The sequence below is a fragment of the Trachypithecus francoisi genome, unplaced genomic scaffold (genome assembly GCF_009764315.1).
Source record: "Trachypithecus francoisi isolate TF-2019V2 unplaced genomic scaffold, Tfra_2.0 Contig01436, whole genome shotgun sequence".
Taxonomy (NCBI): Eukaryota; Metazoa; Chordata; class Mammalia; order Primates; family Cercopithecidae; genus Trachypithecus; species Trachypithecus francoisi.
Genome location: NW_022681430.1, coordinates 3,406,891 through 3,433,477, shown reverse-complemented (window position 1 = coordinate 3,433,477; position 26,587 = coordinate 3,406,891). Strand labels below are relative to the sequence as shown.

Below are 26,587 nucleotides of genomic sequence, written 5' to 3'. Positions count from 1 at the left end.
GTTGGAAATACAGAAATCACCGACCTTCTGCGTTGATATCACTGGAAGCTGCAGAACTGGGCTTTTCCTATTCTGCCATCTTTATTGTTCAGGTAGATTATATTTACCTAAACAATTGAGCCTATGTATTCTAAATATTTAACAATTTAATTTTATATTTTCTATGATGCTTACTTAATATTCATCCATACAATAAAAACTTAAAATGCTTCTCAAGCATTACTCCTTGACCGCTTAAACATCCATAGTAAACCCAAAACTAGTCAATGAATCGCAAATATGCAAGCAGTCACATAACTAAGCTGTTGTTAACTTTTTACCTTCTCCATTTTGATCAGGAAGCAATCAATAAAGTCCCGAGGGTTGTTCATGTCCATTGATTCTTGGTGTTCTTTTACTTTCTCCAAAATATAACTTTTCAAAAAAGCAATGTTTTTAAGTAATTTGTTATGGGCTCCCGGCAAATAATCAATGAAAGGAGGAAAATTATTGCATATCTAAGAGAAAACAATAATTTATTAAATTAAAAGCATTTAATAAAAGCATACATACCATATACCAAGCTCTGGTTGTAATTTAAAGATATAAATATAATTAAAATATATTCTATATCTCGATGGAGAAATTTTTATTGTACATATATAGTAATTCTCTGATTATAAAAGATTTGAGGAAGAAAATTCTTACCAGAGAATCAAAGATGATAATCATTTCCTAGACTCATATCTCCTTTTTATAGTATAAAAGCATCTTTATATTAATTCTCTTATTTTTTACAATTCTCTACAATCTTGAAATATAAGATGGTATCAATTACTACATTCACGTTTTATAGATGACAGCATAGGTTAAAAGAATTTGGAAAATCTGATTGATAGTACAAAGCTTGTCCCTACTATATTGATTCTATCAAGCAACCTCTGAAATGTAATTAGTATTTTAGAAGTTGGAGGGGTTCAAAGATGCTTCAAATTCCAACTGTGCACCAAAGCAGTTAAATGACTTCTCTAAAATCACACAGTTATTATCTAGGCAGAGTATAAAACATGCCAGTTCAGCACAGGGTAAAAGTGTGATGTCTGTTTATGGTTCATACACACACAAAAAAAACAATAATTTTGTCATTCCTAACCCAGCTATCTCATCAGCTAGAATCCCAACTGAGATATCAAACACTCCTGCCCTGTTCAGTGTTTTTTGGCAGCTTCTATGGTTCCAAATATTCTCCCTCCTTGAAGGAGACAACGTCTTTTAGATTAGGATATTTCTGCCACATAATATGACAAAGTGTGAATTGAAGGACAAGCCTTCTGAGTAATGGAAGCCTCCAAAGTGCCTGGATGTCCATGAAGTGATATGAGCACGCTTTGGGGCTGTCACCAAAGTACTTTATAGAAACAGGGCTTTGGAGTTTAGTGGAAAAAACACTGATCAGGGAGCTAATGGACTTAGAAGCCAGATCTATATTGGGGCATTCATTTCTTGTGCATAAAATAAAGGGCTTTGCCATCTTTCTGAGATATTTACCCCATGGCTGTATGTGCAAGACTGTAGTATTCAAAAATGCACTTCAGGGTTTGATCCATATAGAATTTTGAATTTGTCAGAAAAAAAGAGCATAAGTGGTTTCTTGGGAAGCAAAAATCTTGGCCTTACCTGGATCCAGGGGGTGCTCCCAATCTTGACGTTTTCATTCAATTTTTCCATCAAGTTAAGAAATTGCTGATCTTTATAATCAAAACGTTTATGGAAAATAATGGAGCAGATCACATTGCAGGGAGCACAGCCCAGGATGAAAGTGGGATCACAGGGTGAGCCTAAAGATTTGGAAACAATTTTAAAATACTAGTAAACTGTAGTTATAAAACACTTTGTATTTGTTAACAGATAATAATAGTTTAGAAGTTTTAAGCAGTGTTTTACCTACGAATTCCCTTAACAGCCACAAAAAGAGTTTGGCATGCATAAAATCAACACAGCACTTTTACATTAATTCTGAAGTAACCATTACAACCTAGCTGGTTGAATAATGGCTGCTCAAATGCTAAATTTACATTCCTGGACTATTTGTCTTTTACTTTGGGAGGAAAAAAAGGATAATTTTTTAAAAACCTAATAATTCAGGTTTCAGAGGGAATCACATCAGTCTGCAAAGTCTGTAGACAACAAAGCACTGAGATAGAAAGGGCAAGAATGGTTGGGGATTTCGAAGCTTTTTATATTATAATGAATAGCTGAAAGAATCATGTGTTGAATCAGTAGAGAGGAACTAGAGAGACTATGGGTGAATTCATGTATTTGAGAAAATAAATGTAAGAAGCAGAACGTGTTTTATGAGAAGGAAAACAAATATAAATGAATAGCATGTCTAACATAGATTAGTTTGTCAAAAAAATTAAACAAAAACTTTTTATTTGAAATGTAAATCCCAGGCAAGGCAAACAAGGAAAAGTAAATTAGGTGGAGCATGGTGGCTCACGTCTGTAATCCCAGCACTTTGGGAGGCCGAGGCAGGTGGATCACCTGAGGTCAGGAGTTCAAGACCAGCCTGGGCAACATGGTGAAATCCCATCTCTGCTAAGGATGCAAAAATTAGTCGAGTGTGGTGGTGGGTGCCTGTAATCCCAGCTACTTGGGAGGCTGAGGCAGGAGAATCTCTTGAATCCAGGAGGCAGAGGTTGCAGTGAGCCGAAATCGCACCAGTGCACTTCAGCCTGGCAAAAGAGCGAGACTCTGACTCAAAAAAAAAAAAAAAAGAAAGAAAGAAAAAAGGAAAAGGAAATTAATAAAAGGAGTTTTTGTTTCTTCTTTAGTTTTTTAAAAATGAATTTTCTTCTTTAGGAACTAAATGCCCATCATCTCTAATCATCCTTCAAGTTTAACTTATTTGAAATTTGACATTGATTAGGCCAAGTTTATCATTTAATAGCTAAATCAATTAAATTATAGGAAAGGTTTTCTTGTTTGGTGGAGGATCTCTGAAATAAAGTTGTAATCAAGTGGTTGATAAACTTTTAAAATTTTTTTATTTTACTTTAAGTTCTGGGATACATGTGCAGCATTGTGCATATTTGTTATATAGGTATACATGTGCCATGGTGGTTTGCTGCATCTATGAACTTGTCATCTAGGTTTTAAGCCCCACATGCATTAGGTATTTGTCCAATGCTCTCCCTCCCCTTGCCCTCCAATGCCTCGACAGGCCCTGGTTGTGTGATGTTCCCCTCCCTGTGTCCATGTGTTCTCATTGTTCAAATTCCACTTACGAGTGAGAACATGTGGTGTTTGGTTTTCTGTTCCTGTGTTAGTTTGATGAGGATGATGGTTTCCAGCTTCATCCATGTCCCTGCAAAGGACATGAACTCATTATTTTTTATGGCTGCATAGTATTCTGTAGTGTGTATGTCCCACAGTTTCTTTATCCAGTCTATCATTGATGGGCATTTGGGTTGGTTCCAAGTCTTTGCTACTGTAAATAGTGCTGCAATAACTATACATGTGCATGTATCTTTATAGTAAAATGGTTTATAATCCTTTGGGTATATACCCAGTAATAGGATTGCTAGATCAAATAGAATTTCTGGTTCTAGATCATTGAGGCATCAACACACTGTCTTCCACAATGGTTGAAATAATTTACACTCCCACCAACAGTGTAAAAGTGTTCCTATTTCTTCACATTCTCACCAGCATCTCTTGATTCCTGACTTATTAATGATCACCATTCTAATTGGCATGAGATGGTATCGCATTGTGGTTTTGATTTGCATTCTCTAATGATCAGTGATGATGAACTGTTTTTCATATGTTTGTTGGCTGCATAAATCTCTTCTTTTGAGAAGTGTCTGCTCACCCACTTTTTGATGAAGTTGTTTGTAGGAGATCAGTCAGAGTGGTGGGAGAAAGTATAGGGAAAGGAACAGCTCTTCTGAAAGGTGAAAAGGATCTACATAGCCAGCTTTAGGTGAGAATAGATGAAGGCAGCTGTTCCCTGACCCTGAGCCAGAGGGCAAGAATATGCACAAGGGAGGGAAGGGGAAGTCATCATGAACAGGCTTGTTTACTTATATTGACCAGGAGCTGACCTTTGATCATCCCTGCTTGATGTTCCCTGAAAGGGGAACAATAAATATTAATTACCTACAGATTATGTGGGCTCCAGGTTTTCAGCATTGTGCCTGCACTGAATAAAAGCATGCAGCTCCAGCTTCTCGAGGCTACACTCTGGCCACTTAAGCCAGACAGTCCCCTAGCTGCTCTTACACTGCATACCTGTATATGAGTACTCATTTCATCCATTGGCCAGGGTCTGCAGGACAGACTCAGTAGTTTTTGTTGTCGTTGTTGTTGTTTTATAAATTTGTTTAAGTTCCTTGTGAATTCTGGATATTAGACCTTAGTCAGATGGAATTGAACTCAACTCTGCACCAAGCAGATCTAATAGACATCTACAGAACTCTCCACCCCAAATCAACGTAATATACATTCTTCTCAGCACCACATTACACTTATTCCAAAATTGACCACATAGTTGGAAGTAAAGCACGCCTCAGCAAATGTCAAAGAACAGAAATTATAACAAACTGTCTCTCAGACCACAGTGCAATCAAACTAGAACTCAGGATTAAGAAACTCACTCAAAACTGCTCAACTACATGAAAACTGAACAACCTGCTCCTGAATGACTACTGCGTACAAAACGAAATAAAGGCAGAAATAAAGATGTTCTTTGAAACCAATGAGAACAAAGACACAACATACCAGAATCTCTGGGACACATTTAAAGCAGCGTGTAAAGGAAAATTTAGAACATTAAATGCATTAAATGCCCACAAGAGAAAGCAGGGAAGATCTAAAATTGACACCCTAACATCACAATTAAAAGAACTAGAGAAGCAACAGCAAACACAATCAAAAGCTAGCAGAAGGCAAGAAATAACTAAGATCAGAGAAGAACTGAAGGAGATAGAAACACAAAAAACCTTTCAAAAAATCACTGAATCCAGGAGCCAGTTTTCTGAAAAGATCAACAAAATTGATAGACTGCTAGGAAGATTAATAAAGAAGAAAAGAGAGAAGAATCAAATAAATGCAATAAAAAATGATAAAGGAGATATCACCACCAATCCCAAAGAAAGACAAACTACCATCAGAGAATACAATAAACACCTCTATGCAAAAAAACCTAGACAATCTAGAAGAAATAGATAAATTCCTGGACACATACACCCTCCCAAGACTAAATCAAGAAGAAGTTGAATCCCTGAATAGACTAATAACAGCTTCTGAAATTGAGGCAATAATTAATAGCATACCAACCAAAAAAAGTCCAGGACCAGAGGTACGAAGGGGAGCTGGAACCATTCCTTCCGAAACTATTCCAATCAATAGAAAAAGGAAGAATACTCCCTAACTCATTTTATGAGGCCAATGTCATCCTGATACCAAAGCCTGGCAGAGACACAACAAAAAAAGAGAATTTTAGACCAATATCCCTGATGAACATCGATGCAAAAATCCTCAAAAAAATAATGACAAACCTAATCCAGCAGCACATCCAAAAGCTTATCCACCACAATCAAGTTGACTTCATCCCTGGGATGCAAGGCTGGTTCAACATATGCAAATCAATAAAGGTAATCCATCATATAAACAGAACCAAAGACAAAAACCACATGATTATCTCAATAGATGCAGAAAAGGCCTTCGACAAAATTCAACAGCGCTTCATGCTAAAAACTCTCAATAAACTTGGTATGGATGGGACATATCTCAAAATAATAAGAACTATTTATGACAAATCCACAGCCAATATCATACTGAATGGGCAAAAACTGGAAGCATTCCATTTGAAAACTGGCACAAGACAGGGATGCCCTCTCTCATCACTCCTATTCAACATAGTGTTGGAACTTCTGACCAGGGCAATAAGGCAGGAGAAAGAAATAAATGGTATCCAGTTAGAAAAAGAGGAAGTCAAATTGTCCCTCTTTGCAGATGACATGATTGTATACTTAGAAACCCCATCATCTCAGCCCAAAATCTCCTTAAGCTGATAAGAAACTTCAGCAAAGTCTCAGGATACAAAATCAATATGCAAAAATCACAAACATTCCTATACACCAATAATAGACAAACAGAGAGCCAAATCATGAGTGAATTCCCATGTACAATTGCTTCAAAGAAAATAAAATACCTAAGAATCCAACTAACAAGGAACGGGAAGGACCTCTTCAAGGAGAACTGCAAACCACTGCTCAATGAAATAAAAGAGGACACAAACAAATGGAAGAACATACCATGCTCATGGATAGGAAGAATCAATATTGTGAAAATGGCCACACTTCCCAAGGTAATTTATAGATTCAATGCCATCCCCATCAAGCTATCAATGACTTTCTTTACAGAATTGGAAAAAACTACTGTAAAGTTCATATGGAACAAAAAAAGAGCCCGCATTGCCAAGACAATCCTAAGCCAAAAGAACAAAGCTGGAGGAATCACGCTACCTGACTTCAAGCTGTACTACAAGGCTGCAGTAACCAAAACAGCATGGTACTGGTACCACAACAGAGATATAGACCAATGGAACAGAATAGAGCTCTCGGAAATAATACCACACATCTACAACCATCTGATCTTTAATAAACCTGACAAAAACAAGAAATGGGGAAAGGATTCCCTATTTAATAAATGATGCTGGGAAAACTGGCCAGACATATGGCAAAAGCTGAAACTGGATCCCTTCCTTACACCTTATACGAACATTAATTCAAGATGAATTAAAGACTTAAATGTTAGACCTAAAACGTTAAAAACCCTAGAAGAAAACCTAGGCAATACCATTCAGGACATAGGGATGGGCAAGGGCTTCATGACTAAAACACCAAAAGCAATGGCAATAAAAGCCAAAATTGACAAATGGGATCTAAGTAAACTAAAAAGCTTCTGCACAGCAAAACAAACTACCATCAGGGTGAACAGGCAACCTACAGAATGGGAGAAAATTTTTACAATCTACCCATCTGACAAAGGGCTTTTATCCAGAATACACAAAGAACTTAAACAAATTTGCAAGAAAAAATCAAACAACCCCATCAAAAAGTGGGCAAAGGATATGAACAGACACTTCTCAAAAGAAGACATTTATAGACATTTATGCAGCCAACAGACACATAAAAAATGCTCACCATCACTGGTCATCAGAGAAATGAAAATCAAAACCACAATGCTACAAATACTACAAAACCAGAAATACCATCTCACATCAGTTAGAATGGCCATCATTAAAAAGTCAGGAAACAACAGGTGATGGAGAGGATGTGGAGAAATAGGAAAGCTTTTACACAGTTGGTGGGACTGTAAACTAGTTCAACCATTGTGGAAGACAGTGTGGCAATTCCTCAAGGATGTAGAACTAGAAATACCATTTGACCCAGCTATCCCATTACTGGATATATACCCAAAGGATTATAAATCATGCTGCTATAAAGAAATATACATGCACATGTATATTTATTGTGGCACTATTCACAATAGCAAAGACTTGGAACCAACCCAAATGTCCATCAATGATAGACTGGATTAAGAAAATGTGGCACATATACACCATGGAATACTATGCAGTCATAAAAAAGGATGAGTTCATGTCCTTTGTAGGGACATGGATGAAGCTGGAATCCATCATTCTGAGCAAACTATTGCAAGGACAGAAAACCAAACACTGCATGTTCTCACTCATAGGTGGGAACAGAACGGTCAGAACACTTGGACACACTGTGGGGAACATCACACACCAGGGCCTGTCATTGGATGTGGGGAGAGGGGAGGAATGGCATTACGAGATATACCTAACGTAAATGAGTTGATGGGTGCAGCACACCAACATGGCACATGTATACATATGTAACAAACCTGCATATTGTGCACATGTACCATAGAACTTAAAGTATAATTTAAAAAATTAAAAAAAAAGAAGAAGAAGATGTAAGGAAGGGATCCAGTTTCTGTTTTCTGCATATGGCTAGCCAGTTTTTCCAACACCATTTATTAAATAGGGAATCTTTTCCCCATTGCTTGTTTTTGTCAGGTTTGTTGAAGATCAGATAGTTGTAGATGTGTGACTTTATTTCTGAGGCCTCTGTTCTGTTCCATTGGTCTATATATCTGTTTTGGTATCAGTACCACGCTGTTTTGGTTACTGTACCCTTGTAGTATAGTTTGAAGTCAGGTAGTGTGATGCCTCCAGCTTTGTTCCTTTTGCTTAGGATTGTCTTGGCTTTACAAGCTCTTTTTTGGTTCCACATGAAATTTAAAGTAGTTTTTTCTAGTTCTGTGAAGAAAGTCAATGGCAGCTTGATGGGAATAGCATTAAATCTGTAAACTACTGTTGGCAGTATGGCCAATTTCACAATATTTATTCTTACTATTCATGAGCATGGAATGTTTTTCCATTTGATTGTATCATCTCTTAATTCCCTGAGCAGTGGTTTGTAGTTCTCCTTGAAGAGGTCTTTCACATCCCTTTTAAGTTGTATTTCAGGGCATTTTATTTTCTTTGTAGCAATTGTGAATGGGAGTTCACTCATGATTTGGCTCTCTACTTATCTATTATTGGTGTATAGGAATGCTTGTGATTTTTGCACATAGAATTTGTTTCCTGAGACTTCGCTAAAGTTGCTTATCAGCTTAAACAGTTTTGGAGCTGAGACAATGGGGTTTTCTAAATATACAATCATGTCATCTGTAAACAGAGACAATTTGACTTCCTCTCATCCTATTTCAATACCGTTTATTTCTTTCTCTTACCTGATTGCCATGGCAAGAACATCCAATACTATGTTGAATAGGAGTGGTGAGAGAGGGCATCTTTGTCTTACTCTGGTTTTCAAAGGGAATTCTTCCAGATTTTGCCCATTTGATATGATATTGGCTATGAGTTTGCTATGCATAGCTCTTATTATTTTGAAGTATTAAACTTTATATTTAAACAGCTTCCAAATTCACACCCATAGGCCCTAAATAGTGACTTTAATCAAAAGTACTCTGAATGAATAGCAAGGCATTGAACAGCTGGAAGTCTGTTGAGTGTGTGTGTATCATTCACAGACAAATCTGATTTTCAGTCTTTCATTTCATATGGAAAACAGAATTTAAAAACAAGGTAATTTGGCATCCAAGCTGATAAACTGATTCATTGTAAAGCTTCATAGGTGAGCAGAGTTGGCAGTGGAAAATAATAATTACCATAAATTTTGAAGCCAAAATTTCATAAATATGGTTAGAAAAAGATAACCAAAACTGAAATGGAGCCAAATTGTACTTAAGGAATACAGATTACAGAGTTATTACTAATAATTAAAATGTAGGTAAATAAATCATTTTATAAATTGACATTTGTGTATTTCACAGAATTATGCTACAGCATATGTTTACTCAAAACACATAAATCAATAGAGTAACAAGAAGTAACACTATTTTTTAAATAATGCTCTGTTTACAGAGAAATAAAAATTGATGAGAACTGTAATAAGATATGCCTAAGCAATACAAACTGTAGAATGTCATTACTGGCCAGAACGTAAAGCATGGGCCTAAAAGAAACCCCAGACAAGTCAGTGAGGCTGACCATACAAACACAGTCCAATTAAATAAAAGCACATGCCATTTGGTTCATGCTACCTAGGGGTGTGATAGGGTCATTCCCACCATGTCCACTTGCCAAGTATTCTCTGGTGACTTGTTCTGGAATAGGTAATGGGAAAAACACTGCTCTTTAACTCTTTCAAAAAATGAACTCAAAACCTATATTATTCATGATTTCTTATTTGAAAACAAAGAAGCAAAGTTCAGGAGAACATAGGATTAAATGAACCTTTTATACCCACAGTGTATGCACAATCATGCCTGTACACACACAGCACAAATATGTGCAAATTCCCTTGGCTCTCAGCCTCAAACCCCGCTTCACATGAGCTAACAACCAGGACTCATAATAAAAGATCTGGCCACCCCTGAAATGTTTCCAAGAATGTCAGTAGAGGGGACAGCAGTCCAGTAAGGTCAGTGATACAGAGTAGGTTTACCCACCCTTGGTTTTTCTCAAATCCTCCACAAGGCAGCGGGCTTCCTCTTGAACACGATCCTCAATGCTCCTCTTCCCCATCCCAAAATTCCGCAGTGTCATGAGGGAGAAACGCCGGATCTCCTTCCATCTCTTTCCATTGCTGAAAACGATTCCTAACAGGAAGACAAACAGAAGCTAGTAGGGAGATCCCAGGCAAGAAAGAGCAAGCTGACACTGGGCAGCCACGTGGATGGGCTAAGCTCTGCATGAAAAGCTCTGCTAGTCTGTTTTCCATCCTCCCCATCCCCATGACCTATGCTGAAATAGGCACATGCACACCTACCAAATCCTCTGCTAGCTCTGTCAGCCAATGGAATATGTCCTCTTCCAGAAAACTCCTCTCCAAGATCAATCAGGGCTTCCTTCACTGCTTCGTATCCATGCAGCACCACCACGCGTTGCAGGCCAAAATACAGAGTGAACACAGGGCCATAGACTTTTGAGAGCTAGAAAAAGAGATACAGGTAACAGCAAATGAAGTCACTATTTCATCCATTTACTAAGCCTGACTTAGATTCATATTTTCATTGTATTTGTATGCTTTTATTCAGTCATACAGGCTCAAATAGTTCTGAATTATATATATAAACATGATGATGATTATTATACTTGCCACTCAGATGGCCTATGATGTGCAAGGCAATGGTCAGACACTTGCTACACAGATTACAATTAATCCTCACATCAACATATTCAGCAGGTCTATTCGCTCTACTTTAAACAAACAAACTGAGCTAAGAGAATGACAAATTCATTTGCAGTGTCCCACAGCTAATATACAGAAGACCCAAATTTGAAACTCCACTTATTCAAACACTCATGCGTGAGAAATTTATCAGCAGCACTCTCGTGTCTACCTTAACACAAATATCCAGCTTCAATAACTAATAATTTCCTGGTCTAATAGCCTTTTATGATTAGTATGCATCATAGCATTTACAGTAAAATCACCTCCGTATGGACTCCACCTAGGACTCCCAAAAGCCCACGTAGAGGTCCCCATTGCTGGATCAATAGTCCCCACAGCAGTACTCCTAAAATTAGGTGGCTATGGGATTATACGAATCACCTTAATCCTTAACCCCCAACAGAGTTTATAGCTTATTCCTCCTTCATACTATCCCTATGAGGAATAATCATAACAAGCTCCATTTGTCTGTGCCACACTGATCTAAAATCACTCATTACTTACTCTTCCATAAGCCACATGGCCCTTATTATCATGGCTATTCTCATTCAAACCACCTGAAGTTTTACAGGCACAACTGCCCTAATAATTGCCCAAGGACTAACCTCATCTGTACTATTCTGCCTTGCAAACTCAAACTACAAACAAGTACACAGCCAAACCATACTAATAACATGGGGCCTTCAAACACTTCTCCTCCTGAGAGCCACATGATGACTCCTAACTAGCCTTGCCAACCTTGCCCTGCCCCCTACCATCACTCTAGTAGTAGTCTTCATAACTATACCTCATTCTCTTGGTCTAATCATACCAGCATGCTTATAAGGCTTACTATACTATACTAATCGCAGCCCTTTACTTTCTGTATGTGTTAATTATTACACAATGAGGGGTATTCACATATCATATTAACACTGTTAAACCATCTTTCACTCGAGAAGAAAACCCTAATACTTATACATCTTCTACCCCTCTTCCTACTATTACTAAACCCTAAGGTCATGTTGGGGTTTATATATTGTAGCTATAGTTTAATTAAAACATTAATTTGTGGATCCAATAATGGAAATCTATAACTTCCTATCTACTACTTATCTGCTTTTGCTGGTCCTGAACCCACAGCTATTTCCTTTACAACAGCCATAAATTATTTCCTCAGAAAAGTTAAATTTTCACAGCTATTCTGAATAAAACACATGGCTAATATAGTAGAGGACCTACATAATAAAATCTCTAATAACAAACACGTCCCTTACCATTTACCTTCAGCCAAAAATTATAGCAAATGACTATGAAATAAAGAAGGAACACAACATTTCAAACTATTGACACTTTGTTATTTTGAATCTAACATGCAAAGACCTAAATCTTTCTTTACTCACAAAATACATGATTGCATTCCAGTATTTCTGACCCTGACAGACTCAGTTGCACTGAGGTTTCACCTCTGCAGTGATGGAGAAAAGGCAACAAAAGCCTTTCCAAGTATTTTACTTTACAATGATCTCTTGTAACAATGTATCTCTAGGGGTATATTTTATTCAAAAACTACAGGTGAATTTACTTACCTTTTGCAAGTCACTGAAAGAGCATACTTACATTGGTTAAGGATTTGCTGACATCCTTAATATTTATCTGTAAGATATTTCCAATCACTGGGAGAGGAGTGGGGCCAGGAGGGAGTTTTCCTCTCCCAGATCTCTGTCTCCAGAGTGAAAGGAGAAGCAAACAGGAGAGACAGAGCACAAGGACCACAAGAGAATCCATTGAAGCCTTCTCTTCTTGTTAAGACAACCGTGACCTTGTGCTCCAAGCCTTTTATAACACTCCATGCTAATTAAGTGTGTGCCTTTTTGCCATATAAAGTTACCAATCACCTAGGTCCACTATATGCTCCTTCTGAAAGGACTTTGACCCACTCATAAAGATAAAAGTAAAATGTCCTTTGGTCTTGTTCTCCTTCATTCCAGTGCCCACTTTGGAGCGTAGGTATTGGTAATTAAAAAAAAAAAAGGTTAACCCAAGTGGTTCCAACGCACCATCATAATTGAGAGCACTGAAGTAAATAATCTGATGGAAAAACAATTACTCAAAATTCTGAATTCTTAGATTAATAACCAGTTGGGAATTTATGATTTTGAGGAAAATTGATGTAGTCTATGCCTTGTATATTTTGAAAGTATGTCAATGCTATATCAAAGATTAGGAGACTTTGTCTTTTATAATGAAATCATCTATTTAATATAGCCTACTAAAAATACAGCAGCCTAAACATGAAATAGCTAACATAACTCATATATCTTAAATAACCAAACATATATCAAGCAAATTAGCTTAGCAGATATAAACACCCTTACCATTAAACCCCCTGAAAAAACACATGAAGGTAGGAATTGTTATTTTTTATTTTTCAAATGGGAAAAGGGAGACCCTGGGAGAACAGGACACCTGTTGGTGCCACACAGCTCATAGCTGGCAGAACTGGGATTTGAGCTGAGGTCTTCTGATGCCCATCATGGTGCATTATCTCTTACATCTAGAGATGCCTTCAGAACAGAAGACCCAAATTCAAAAAAAAAAAAAATTGTTTGCTAAAACTATGTTTTAGCGAAACAAAACAAACTTCCAAACATTAGTCATTCTGAATATATACCCCATTGATTCTGTTCATAAAACAAGATTCACATTAAATAGAACCCCTTATTTATCTAAGCAAAACAGCCCCAGGGATGCTCATGAGAAAAAATAAGAGTTCTCTCTTCTCCATCACTGTGGAGGTGAAACACTCAGTGTAACTGAGAGAACCACTGATCTCAGAGAATTTGATGCTAAGGGCTTGAGAAACTAAGGCTTCTTGACCTCCCAGTCACTTCCAGTCACGGCTGCTTTCTATTGTTTTTGGTCTCTCATTTTCAAAAATAATGTAATAAAGCAAAGCAAGCATAGGAAATTATGGACAGAACAACAGCTGTGAATCTAATAGAGGGTGGGAGGTAGGTAAATCACTAAATGGACTCATAGCACAAAACCACCTCAATGTATAGACCTTAATGGGAACTGACATTTTGAGTTGAGGGCCTAAATACAACTAGACAGATACACTTTACTAGATCACTAATGACAATACTTATGCAAAGCCATTTTCTTTAAAGATATCATCATATTTGTTCTAAATTCCCCATTGAGGGTATTTCCAGTTGTCTTATTAAGAAAAATTAAGTTATGTTAAGACACAATTGTGCAATGTTTTACTGGTCATTTTTAACAGGGATTCTAAAAATTTACAGAGAATTCTCACACCTCATGTCCCTTGGGAATCTCTCAATTGCCTTTGCTTACAATAAAATTGACCCATTTCAGGAATGAGGAGGCTGAGCCTTGAAGATTCAGTATTGTACCCAAGAACATGGTGTCTGCTGCTGCTAGAGCTGAGACTAGAACCCATAAGCCCTGCATCTTGAAGGTTTCATTTCAAGCAAAACATTCAGTTCAACTGAGTTCACAGATATTTACTGATTGTGTACTAAGGTTCAGTATTTTGTGATTCAGTCTAGTAAATTATTTTCAAAATAAACGTTAATTTCATTAATAATTACAGCCCAAATTGACTAGATTGGGGGTCAGAAGAGTTTGGTTTTATAACCTTTAGTACTTGGGTAAGTCAAAGGCCTTGGAGAACCCTTTATATAGATTAAAGAAAAGCAAAAACTTGGTCGCTGACTCATGTAACTCTGAACTCTAACAGAAATATGCTACCTTATTTTGGGTAAAATAAGCTTAGTTGCTCTCTTTAGAATAATCATTTCATTCCTTGAGAGTTAGGTGTCTCAGCTCTGCTCCTACTCTCTTCTGTTGAGCTGAGGCTTCTCCTTAGACCTTTCAGTGTATAGAATGAAAGAATTATAGATAATTTGAAGACATAAGGGATCTCTGAGATCAACTAAACAGGATTTGCTTTGTTTTTTTAGAAATGAGCAATTGTTGACTCAGTGAGACAGTATCACAATGCCTCAGTATAAGACTTAGAATCCCAGTTTTTCAATTCCCAGTTCAGTGACATGTCATATCCCATCTCATAGAATTCACATCTCAGTCCAAATGATCAGTGGAGTATCAACATTAAGCCCTCCACAGTCACTGAGTAATACAAACCTCAGCTTGACTAGAATGGTGGGTTAGAGTAGGCTTTAGAAAAATGTATTTCTTAACAGCAGTTTGGGGTTTCCAGCAACACTAAGTGGAAAGTATATAATTACCACATGCCTCTTTCCCTGCACCCATACACAGTCTGTCTCACAATTAAGAACTCTCATAGGTTACAATCAATGAACCAACATTGACACATCATCATCATCCAAAGCTCATAGGTTATGTGGGGTTCATTCTTTGTGTTGTACATTCTATGGCATTTGACTAATGCATAATGACATGTATCCACCATTGTAGTATCATATAAAACAGCTTTACTGACCTTAAAACCCTCTGTACTCTACCTGTTCACCCTCTCTTCCTTGTGAGCCCTAGCAACAAATAATCTTTGCAGTGTCAGCATAGTTTTGCCTTTTCCAGAATGTCATGCGTTTGGAATCATACAGTATGTAGCCTTTTAAGATTTAACTTACTAATATGTATAAAGTTTCTCCACATCTTTTCAAGTCTTGATAGTTCATTTCTTTTTAACACTAAATAACATTCATTGTATAGGTTTACCACGTTGTTTATTCATTTATCTATTGAAGAACATCTTGGCGATTTCTAATTTTTGACAATGATGAATAAAACTGCTATAAATATCCATGTGCAGATTTTTGTGTGGAAATATATTTTCAATTCATTTGGCAAATGCCAAGGAGCACAACTACTAGATAACATAGTAAACATATTTTAGTTTTATTAGACACTGCCCAACTGTCTCCTGAAGTGTCTGTACCATTTTGCATTTCCACCAGCAATGACTAATAGTTCTCATTGCTGCACATCCTTGTCAGCATTTGGTTCTTTCAGTGTTTCGAATTTTAGCCATTGTATAAGTGTGTAATAGTATCTCATTGGGGTTTTAGTTTGCAGGTCCCTAATGACATTTAATGATGAGAACTTTTCATATCTTTATTTGCCACCTGTATGTCTTCTTGGGTGAGGTATCTGTTCAGATCAGTTGCCCATTTTTTTAAACAAGGTGTCTGATTTCTAATCATTGAGTTTTAAAAAATTTTAGATAGCTGTCATTTATCAGATATATCTTTTGAAAATATTTGTTCCAATCTGTGTCTTGTCATCTCATCCCCTTGATAAGTGTCTTTTGTGGAGCAGAAATTTTAAATTTTAATAAAGGTCAGCTTAGTTATTCTTTATTTCATGGATTGTACCTTCATTGTAGTATTTTAAAAACTATTGTCAGATCAAGGTCATCTTTATTTTCTCCTACCTTATGTTATCAGAGTTTCATAGTTTTGCATTTTATATTTAGAAGTTAACTTTCATTAAAGATATAAGGTTTATTTCCAAATTCATTTTTCTGTATGTGACTCTCCAGTTACTCCATTAGTCTTTGTGGAAAAGACTACTTTTTCCCATTGAATTGCCTTTGCTTTTTTTTCAAAGATCACGTGACTGTATTTCTGATTATCTATTTCAGGCTCTTTACTCATTTGTATTAATCTATTTGACTATTTTTTTCACCAATGGCACACTCTATTGATTACTGTAGCTTCAAAATAAGTCTTGAATTTGAATTGGGTAAGGTTAATCATTTGACTTTGTTCTCCTTACCATTGGCTGTTTTGGGTTTTTTGGCCTCTCCATATAAACTTTACAATCAGACTGTTGATATCTAAAGATAAAAATTAATAAAAATAGAGGCCCCTCAATTCCAGAATGGCTAAATAGGAGCAGGGTGATCGATGCAGAACATGGGTGATTTCTGTGTTTCCAACTGAAGTACTTGGTTCATCTAATTGGGACTGGTTGGACAGTGGGTGCAGCCCATGTAAGGCAAGCCAAAACAGGGCAGGGCATCACCTCACCTAGGAAGAACAAGGGGTTGGGGGATTTCCCTTTTCTAGCCAAGGGAAGCCATGAGAGACTGTACCCAGAAAATTGGGGAAATACTGCCCAAATACTGAACTTCTCCAATGGTCTTAGCAAACGGCACATCAGGAGATTATATCCTGTGCCTCGTTAAGCAGGTCCCACGCCCATGGAGCCTTGCTCACTGCTAGCGCAGCAGTCTAAGATCAAACTGCAAGGTGGAAGCCTGGCTGGGGGAAGGGCATCCCCCATTGCTGAGGCTTGAGTAAGTAAACAAAGCATCCAGGAAGTTCGAACTGGGTGGAACCCACCACAGCTCAACGAGGCCTGCCTGCCTCTGTAGACTCCACCTTTGGGGGCAGGGCAATGCTAAACAAATGGCAGCAGAATCTTCTACAGACTTAAATGTCCCTGTCTGACAGTTTAAAGACAGCAGTGATTTTCTCAGCACAGTGTTTGAGCTCTGAAAACAGACAGATTGCTTCCTCAAGTGGGTCCCTGAATCTAATGTAGCCTAACTGGGAGACACCTCCCAGTAGGGGCCAATTGACACCTCATACAGCCAGGTGCCCCTCTGAGACGAAGCTCCTAGAGGAAGGATCAGGCAGCAATATTTGCTGTTCTGCAGCAATATTTGCTATTCTGCAAAATTTGCTGTTCTGCAGCCTCCACTGGTGATAACCAGGCAAACGGGTTCTGGAGTGGACCTCCAGCAAACTCCAACAGATCTGCAGCTGAGGAACCTGACTGTTAGAAGGAAAACTAACAAACAGAAAGAAATAGCATCAATATCTACATAAAGGACATACACATCAAAACCCCACCTGTAGTTCACCATTGTCAAAGACCAAAGGTAGATAAAACCACAAAGATGGGGAGAAACCAGAGCAGAAAAGTTGAAAATTCTAAAAATCAGACCGCCTCTTCTCCAAAGGATCATAGCTCCTCACCAGCAATGGAACAAAGCTGAATGGAGAATGACTTTAATGAGTTGACAGAAGCATGCTTCAGAAGGTCGGTAATGACAAACTTCTTCGAGCTAAAGGAGGATGTTTGAACCCATGGTAAGGAAGCTAAAAACCTTGAAAAAAGAACAGTAAAATGGATAACTAGAATAAACAAAGTTGAGAAGACCTTAAATGACCTGATGGAGCTGAAAACCATGGCACATGAACTACATGATGCATGCACAAGCTTCAGAAGCTGATTCAATCAAGTGGAAGAAAGGGTATTAGTGATTGAAGATCAAACTAATGAAATGAAGCAAGAAGAGGAGATTAGAGAAAAAAGAGTAAAAAGAAATAAACAAAGCCTCCAGGAAATATGGGACTATGTGAAAAGACCAAATCTACCTTTCATTAGTGTACCTGAAAGTGACAGGGAGAAAGGAACCAAACTGGAAAACACTCTTCAGGATATTATCTAGGAGAACTTCCCAACCTAGCAAGGCAGGCCAACAGTCACATTCAGGAAATACAGAGAACACCACAAAAATACTCCTCGAGAAGACCAACCCCAAGACAAATAATTGTCAGATTCACCAAGGTTGAAATAAAGGAAAAAATGTTAAGGGCAGTCAGAGAGAAAGGATGGGTTACACACAAAGCAAAGCCCATCAGACTAACAGCAGATCTCTCGGCAGAAACTCCACAAGCCAGAAGAGAGTGGGGGCCAATATTCAACATTCTTAAAGGAAAGAATTTTCAACCCAAAATTTCATATCCAGCCAAAATAAGCTTCATAAGGGAAGGAGAAATAAAATCCTTTACAGACAAGCAAATGTTGAGAGATTTTCTCACCACTAGGCCTGCCTTACAAGAGATCCTGAAGAAAGCACTAAACATGGAAAGGAACAACCAGTACCAGCCACTGCAAAAGCATGCCAAATTGTAAAGACCATCAATGCGAGGAAGAAACTGCATCAACTAACGGGCAAAATAACCAGCTAACATCATAATGGCAGGATCAAATTCACACATAACAATATTAACCTTAAATGTAAATAGGCTAAATGCTCCAATTAAAAGACACAGACTGGCACTTTGGATAAAGAGTCAAGACCCATCAGTGTGCTGTATTCAGGAGCCTCATCTCACATGAAAAGACACACATAGGCTCAAAATAAAGGGATGGAGGAAGATCTACAAAGTAAATGGAAAGCAAAAAAAAGCAGAGGTTGCAATCCTAATCTTGGATAAAACAGACTTTAAACCAACAAAGATTAAAAGAGACAAAGAAGGCCATTACGTAACGGTAAAGGGATCAATTCAACAAGAAGAGCTAACTATCCTAAATATATATGCACCCAATACAGGAGCACCCAGTTTCATAAAGCAAGTCCTTAGAGACCTACAAAGAGACTTAGACTCCCACTCAATAATGGGAGATTTTAACACCCCACTGTCAATGTTAGACAGATCAATGAGACAGAAGGTTAACAAAGATATCCAGGATTTGAACTCAGCTCTGCACCAAGTGAACCTAATAGTCATCTACAGAACTTTCCACCCCAAATCAACAGAATATACATTCTTCTCAGCACCACATCACACTTATTCCAAAACTGACCACATAGTTGGAAGTAAAGCATTCCTCAGCAAATGTACAAGAACAGAAATTACAACAAACTGTCTCTTAGACCACAGTGCAATCAAACTAGAAGTCAGGATCAAACTTACTCAAAACTGCACAACCACATGGAAACAGAGCAACCTGCTCCTGAATCACTACTGCTTAAATAACAAAATGAAGGCAGAAATAAAGATGTTCTTTGAAACCAATGAGAACAAAAACACAACATAGCAGAATCTCTGAGACACATTTAAAGAAGTATGTGGAGGGAAATTTATAGCACTAAATGTCCACAAGAGAAACCAGGAAAGATCTAAAATCGACACCCTAACATCACAATTAAAAGAACTAGAGAAGCAAGAACAAACACATTCAAAAGCTAGCAGAAGGCAAGAAATAAGTAGGATCAGAACAGAACTGAAAGAGATAGACACACACACACACACACACACACACACACAAAAGAAAAAAAAATCAAAAAATCAATGAATCCAGGAGTTGGTTTTTTGAAAAGATCAACAAAATTGATAGACCACTGGCAAGACTAATAAATAAGAAAAAAGAGAAGAATAAAATAGATGCAATAAAAAATTATAAAGGGGATATCACCACCGATCCCACAGAAATACAAACTACCATCACAGAATACTATAGAGGTACACAGAGGAGCTGGTACCATTCCTTCTGAAACTATTCCAATCAACAGAAAAAGAGAGAATCATCCCTAACTCATTTTATGAGGTCAGCATCATCCTGACACCAAAGCCTGGCGGAGACACAACAAAAAAAGAGAATTTCAGGCCAATATCCCTAATGAACATTAATGCAAAAATCCTCAATAAAATACTGGCAAACTGAATCCAGCAGCATATCAAAAAGCTTATCCACCAAGATCAAGTTGGCTTCATCCCTGGGATGCAAGGTTGGTTCAGCATAAGCAAATCAGTAAACGTAATCCATCCCATAAACAGAACCAAAGACAAAAACCACATGATTATCTCAATAAATGCAGGAAAGGCCTTCAACAAAATTCAACAGCCCTTCATGTTCTTTTTGTTGCTGTTGTTTGTTGCTGTTTTTCTCCCTTCCTCTCCTGATTTTCTCTTCATAAAATGTGGGACTTTACCACCTGCTAAAAATAAGTTTTCCTAGTAATATGGGACCTATCCATCTAGGAGTAAATTGTTCTAACCATGAGAGATCAGACAAAACCTGAAACCAGAGACTCGTTTTATTGAGAAATGCTTTTTCCAAAAGATTGAAAAAAAAAATGCTGGAAAATGTGAAAGGAAAATAAATCTCAGGGTCTCAAAATCACTAAGCCAAAGGGAAAAGTCAAGCTGGGAACTGTGTTGGACAAACCTGCCTCTCATTCTATTCCTAAATAAGATAGCTACAAAGAGTTTAAAAAGCTACCAACCTCCCTCACAATTTGCCCACAAGAAAATTACTTGTGGACAAGGGACAGACAGAACTCAAAGTCATCTCTCTGTTTATGTGAGACAAATATCTGATTGCTTCCTCTGCCTTATTGTTTTACTAACTCAGACTAAGGAATAAGTGACTACTGCTGTAAATTGTGTAGTCAGTGAAAGGCTAATCAGAAACCCAAAATAATGCAATCATTTGTCTTTTATCTACCTGTATCCTGAACCCCACTCCCCACTTTGAGTTGTCCCATCTTTCCAGACGAGATGAATTAAAATCTTACGTATATTTACTGATGTCTCGTGTCTCCCTAAAATGTATAAAACTAAGCTGTTTCCTGACCACTTTGACCACATGTTAACAGGATGGTCCTGAGGTTGTTTCATGGGTGTGTCCTTAATCTTGGCAAAATGAGCTTCCTAAATTGACTGAGACTTGTCTCAGGTATTTTGAATTCACAAACTAAGATATGATAAAGGTTAAACAAAAGAGGTATGAACAAAATATAAAAATATAAATATTAATAAGGAGATAAAAATCTAAAATTAAACCAAAAAGAAATTCTGGAGCTTAAGAGTATAATAACTGAGATTAAAAATTCACTAGAGGGATTCGAAAGCAGATTTGAGCCAGCAGAAGAATCAGAGATCATGAAGATAGATAGGTCAGTGGAAAGTATCAAGCCTGATGAACAGACTGAAAAAAAGATTAAAGAAAATTAATAGAGCCTAAGGGATCTGTAGGACCCCATGAAGCAGACCAAGATATGCATTATGGAAATCCAAGGAGGAAAAGAGATAAAGAGACAGAATATTTGAAGAAACAATGGCTTAAAACAACCCAAATTTGATGACAGTCATGAATATAAACATTAAGGAAGCTCAAGAAACTCCAATCAATATATCCTCAGAGACTCACATCAAGACACATTATAACTTAATTTTCAAAAGACAGTGACAGAGATTCTGAAAGCAACTAAAGAGAATTTTCACCACTTTATCATTAAACTTGTTCCAAAGCACTAGAAGGCAAAGAATAATTTTTTTTATTTTTCAAATGGGGAAAGGGAGATATATCTAGTGTCACATATCTCATTGTGTGGCAGAACTTGGATTTGAATGGAGATCTTATGATTTGCATTATGGTACATTATTGCTTATACCATGGCTGCCTCAAGAGCAATTTTAGCAAAACAAAACAAACCCCAAAAGCATTAGTTTCCCTGAATGTATACTCTAGTAACTCTGTTCCTTCATCAAAAAAGTCATCACATTAAATAGAAGACTGTTATTTCACTCAAAGGAGACAAAGATCATAGATGTTCAAGAGAATAGAAAAAAATAGTGTTTTCATCTCTCCATTACTGCAGAAGTAAGACATGCTCAGAATAACCAATGGAAGAGCCAATCTCAGAGAATTTAGTAGAGAACACTTGAGAAATTATGGCTTCTCCCACCTCTTAGTCACCTCCAGACATATCTGCATCTGTAACTTTTTTTCCCTGTCATTGTCAGAAATAATAGAATAAAGTAATACACACCAAGAAAGAGAGATGATAGAACAGCAAAAAAATGTGCTTCAGTGGTATACAGGAGGTAGGTATATTATTAAACAGACACACAGTGAAGAATGACCACAATGTACAAAACTGGATGAAAACCTACATTTTTGGTTATGAGGATCACCAGGCATATCTTGAAGATATTGTGTGTTCAATTCCAGACCACCACAATAATGAAAATATTTCAATAGAGCAGGACACATGAATTTTTTGGCTTCCCAGTATGTATAAAAGTTATGTTTACACTATACGGTAGGTTAAGTGTACAATAGCATTACATCTAAAAAGTGTGCATAACTTAATTTTAAAATACTTTATGGTTATAATCATTAGAGTCTTCAGCAAGTCATAATCTTGTTGCTAGTGGAGAGTGTTAGCTCAGTGTTGATGGCTGCTGACTGATCATGGTAGTGCTTGCTGAATCTTTGAGTGGCTGTAAAAATTTCTTTAAATGAGACAACAATGAAGTCTACCACATTGACTCTTCCCTTCATAAAAGACTTTTCTATAGCATGTGATGCTGTTTGATAACATTTCATCCACAGTAAAACTTCTTCCAAAATTGGAATTAATCCTCTGAAATCCTGCTACTTCTTCCCCAACAAAATTTATATAATATTTTAAATCCTTTCTTTTGTCATGTTAACAATGTTCAACACTAGTAGATTCATTGTCAAGGAAACAATGTCATTGCTCATCTGTAAGAAGGAACTCCTCATCCATTACAGTTTGATCATAATATTGCAGCAATTTAGTCACATTTTCAAGCTCCACTTCTAATTCTCTTGCTATTTCCACCACATCTGCATTTACTTTCTTTACTGAAGTCTTGAACCTCCAAGTCATCTATGAGGGTTGGAATCAATTTCTTCTAACTCATGTTAATATTGATAGTTTGAATCCTCCCATGAATTACCAATGTTCTTAACCATTTTGAAAAGGTTTTTAATTTACTTTGCCCTCATTAATCAGAGGAATGACTATCTCTAGCAGGTATCACCTTCTGAACTGTACATATCAAATCATAAGACTTACAATTTGAAATTACTACTTGATTCATGACTGCAAAATAAAAGTTGTGTTGTCAGTAATGAAAAGAACTCTCCTGATACACCTCCATCAGAGCTCATGGGTGCCATGATTAGGTGCGTGGTCAAGGAGCAGTAGTATTTTCAAAAGAACTTTTTTCTGAGTGGTAGATCTCAAAAGTGGTCTTAAGATATTCAGCAAATTATCATGCACACTGATGTGCTGTCATCTAGACTTTGCTGCTCTTTTTTCTTGAAAATTTTTGAAGTATTCCCTCAAATGCATTTTCCATTTTGTTTACTTTATCTTCTCTCTCAAGAATGCCAATAATTCATAGGTTTGGTTGCTAGACATGATCATGTATTTCTCAAAGGCTTTCTTCATTTTTAAAAACTATTTTTCTTTATTTCTATCTGACTGGTTTAGTTTAAAAGACTGGTCTTCAGACCCTGAAATTCTTTCTTTGGCTTGGTCTAGTCTATTTATAAATCTTTCCATTGTATTCTGAAATTCTTTAAGCGAGTTTTTCAATTCCAGAATTCTGATTGATTTTTTAAAGATGTCTATCTTTTTCTTCATTTCCCAGATTGCTTTGGTAGTTTTTTGTGTTAATTTTCAATTTTGTCTTGAATTTCACTGATCTTCTTTGCAATCTATATTTTGAATCCTTTATATGTCATTTCTGAGTTCCCATTTTGCTTAGAGTTCATTTCTGGGGAGCTAGCATGATCCTTTGGTGGTTTACAATGTTCAGATATTTCATGGTGTCAGAATTCTTATGATGGTTCCTTCTCATTTGGAGAGGCTGCCACTTTTAATTTTTGAAACTATTTTTCTGTGGATAGAATTTTTTCTTTTCTTATTTTTTTCTTTTCCTTTATCCTTCTCTCCCTTCCTATGGGGTGTGACTATAGAGTATATTGGGTAAGGTCTTTTGGCTTTTCTTCTACAGCCCTATGCCCTTTGTCAACAGATTTTATATTAAACTGTCTGATTCAACTTACAAGCAAGTAGATGGCACTTACAGGTAAGAACCAGCTGTGTCACAAGCAGATGTGTATGTAGTGGATCTTTGTTTACTGTGAGATGTTCTCTGTTGTTTCAAGTGATAGGCTGGACATTGGAGTACCCAGTTCCCTGAGTTTCCTGTTCTGTGGGGATGCAGAGCCAAAGCTGGGCAAAGCTGGCTTGCCCATAAATAACTCAGTGATGAGCATAGGCATGGGGTTTGATGAGTATGGCTGACAGGAGCTCCTGATAAGATTCATTGATGTCTCTGTAAAGGGTGAGTGGGCTGCACCAGCTCCATGTCCTAGATAGGAAGAAACGTTTAATGTTTCCCTCTCACACACATACAAAAATATTGAAATAATATCAAGCATCTTCTCTGACTACAATGGAATAAAACTAGAAATCGGCCAGGTGCAGTGTCTCATGCCTGTAACCCCAGCACTTTGGGAGGCCGAGGTGAGCAGATCAATTGAGGTCGGCAGTTTGTGTCCAGTCCGACCAACAGGAAGAAACTCAATAGCTCCTAAAAATACAAAAATCAGGCAGGTGTGGTAGTGCATGCCCATAATCCCAGCTACTTGGGAGGCTGAGGCAGGAGAATCACTTGAACTCAGGAGGCACAGGTAGTGGTGAGCCAAGATCATGCCATTGCACTACAGCCTGGGCAACAAGAGCAAAACTCCATCTCAAAAAGAAAAAAACTAAATAAAAAATAAAAAACCTAGAAATTAATAACAGGAAATTTTGGAAACCATACAAATACATGAAAATTAAATAACACACTCCTGAAAGACCAGCAGGTCAATAAAGAATTAAGAAGGAAATTGAAAAAATTTGTGACAAAAAAATGGAAACATAACATACAAAAACCTATGGAATGCAGCAAAAGGAGTACAAAGAGGGAGTTCACAGCTATAACTGCTTGCATCACAAACAGGAAAAACTGTAGAAAAGAAATCTAATAATGCATCTTAAAAAATAAGTAGGGGGCACGCCCAAGATGGCCGAATAGGAACAGCTCCAGCCTCCAGCTCTCAGCGTGAGTGACACAGAAGACGGGTGATTTCTGCATTTTCAACTGAGGTACCAGGTTCATCTCACTGGGACATGTCAGACAGTTGGTGCTGGTCCACGGGGGCAGCCCGACCAGCGAGACCTGAAGCAGGGTGAGGCACCGCCTCACCTAGGAAGTACAAGGGGGAAGGGATTCCTTTTCCTAGCCAAAGGAAATTGAGACACACTACAGCTGGAAAATCGGGTAACTCTCACCCTACTACTGCACTTTACCAAGGGTCTTAGCAAAGGGCACACCAGGAGATTATATCCCACACCTGGCCCAGAGGGTCCCACACCCACAGAGCCTCCCCCATTGCTAGCACAGCAGTCTGAGATCTAACTGGAAGGAGGCAGCGAGGTTAGGGGAGGGGCGCTGCCATTGCTGAGGCTTAAGTAGGGAAAAAAAGCTGCCAGGAAGCTCGAACTGGGTGGAACCCACTGCAGCTCAAGGAGGCCTGCCTGTCTCTGTAGACTCTACCTCTGGGGACAGGGCATAGCTAAACAAAAAGCAAATGTAAAAGAACAGAAATTATAACAAACTGTCTCTCAGACCACAGTGCAATCAAATTAGAACTCAGGACTAAGAAACTCAATCAAAACCACTCGACTACATAGAAACTGAACAACCTGCTCCTGAATGACTACTGGATACATAAGGAAATGAAAGCAGAAATAAAGATATTCTTTGAAACCAATGAGAACAAAGATACAACATACCAGAATCTCTGGGACACATTTAAAGCAGTGTATAGAGGGGAATTTATAGCACTAAATGCTCACAAAAGAAGGGAAGATCTAAAATTGACACTCTAACATCACAATTAAAAGAACTAGAGAAGCAACAGCAAACGCATTCAAAAGCTAGCAGAAGGCAAGAAATAACTAAGATCAGAGCAGACAAAAAACCCTCCAAAAAATCATTGAATCCAGGAGCTGGTTTTTTGAAAGGAGCAACAAAATTGATAGACCGCTAGCAAGACTAATAAAGAAGGAAAGAGAGAAGAATCAAATAGATGCAATAAAAAATGATAAAGGGGATATCACCACCGACCCCACAGAAATACAAACTACCATCAGAGAATACTATAAA

The 26,587-nt window shown here is 37.5% G+C and overlaps 1 protein-coding gene across 2 annotated transcripts in view; it reads right to left on the bottom strand.

The window, feature by feature from the left end:
• The window catches only part of LOC117092015 (cytochrome P450 2C9-like), a 91,211-nt gene that overhangs the window by 54,104 nt on the left and 10,520 nt on the right, over positions 1-26,587 (bottom strand). The window contains exons 1-5 of one of the 2 annotated variants that reach the window (XM_033225130.1): positions 12,414-12,625; positions 10,410-10,572; positions 10,090-10,239; positions 1,657-1,817; positions 321-497 (exon numbers count right to left, since the gene is read on the bottom strand). In XM_033225130.1, the coding sequence (XP_033081021.1) occupies positions 321-497; positions 1,657-1,817; positions 10,090-10,239; positions 10,410-10,572; positions 12,414-12,581 (819 nt within the window). In that variant the 5' untranslated portion in view covers positions 12,582-12,625. Of the gene's footprint in view, positions 1-320; positions 498-1,656; positions 1,818-10,089; positions 10,240-10,409; positions 10,573-12,413; positions 12,626-26,587 lie in introns of those variants that run through there. The other variant, XM_033225140.1, reaches the window with a different exon arrangement.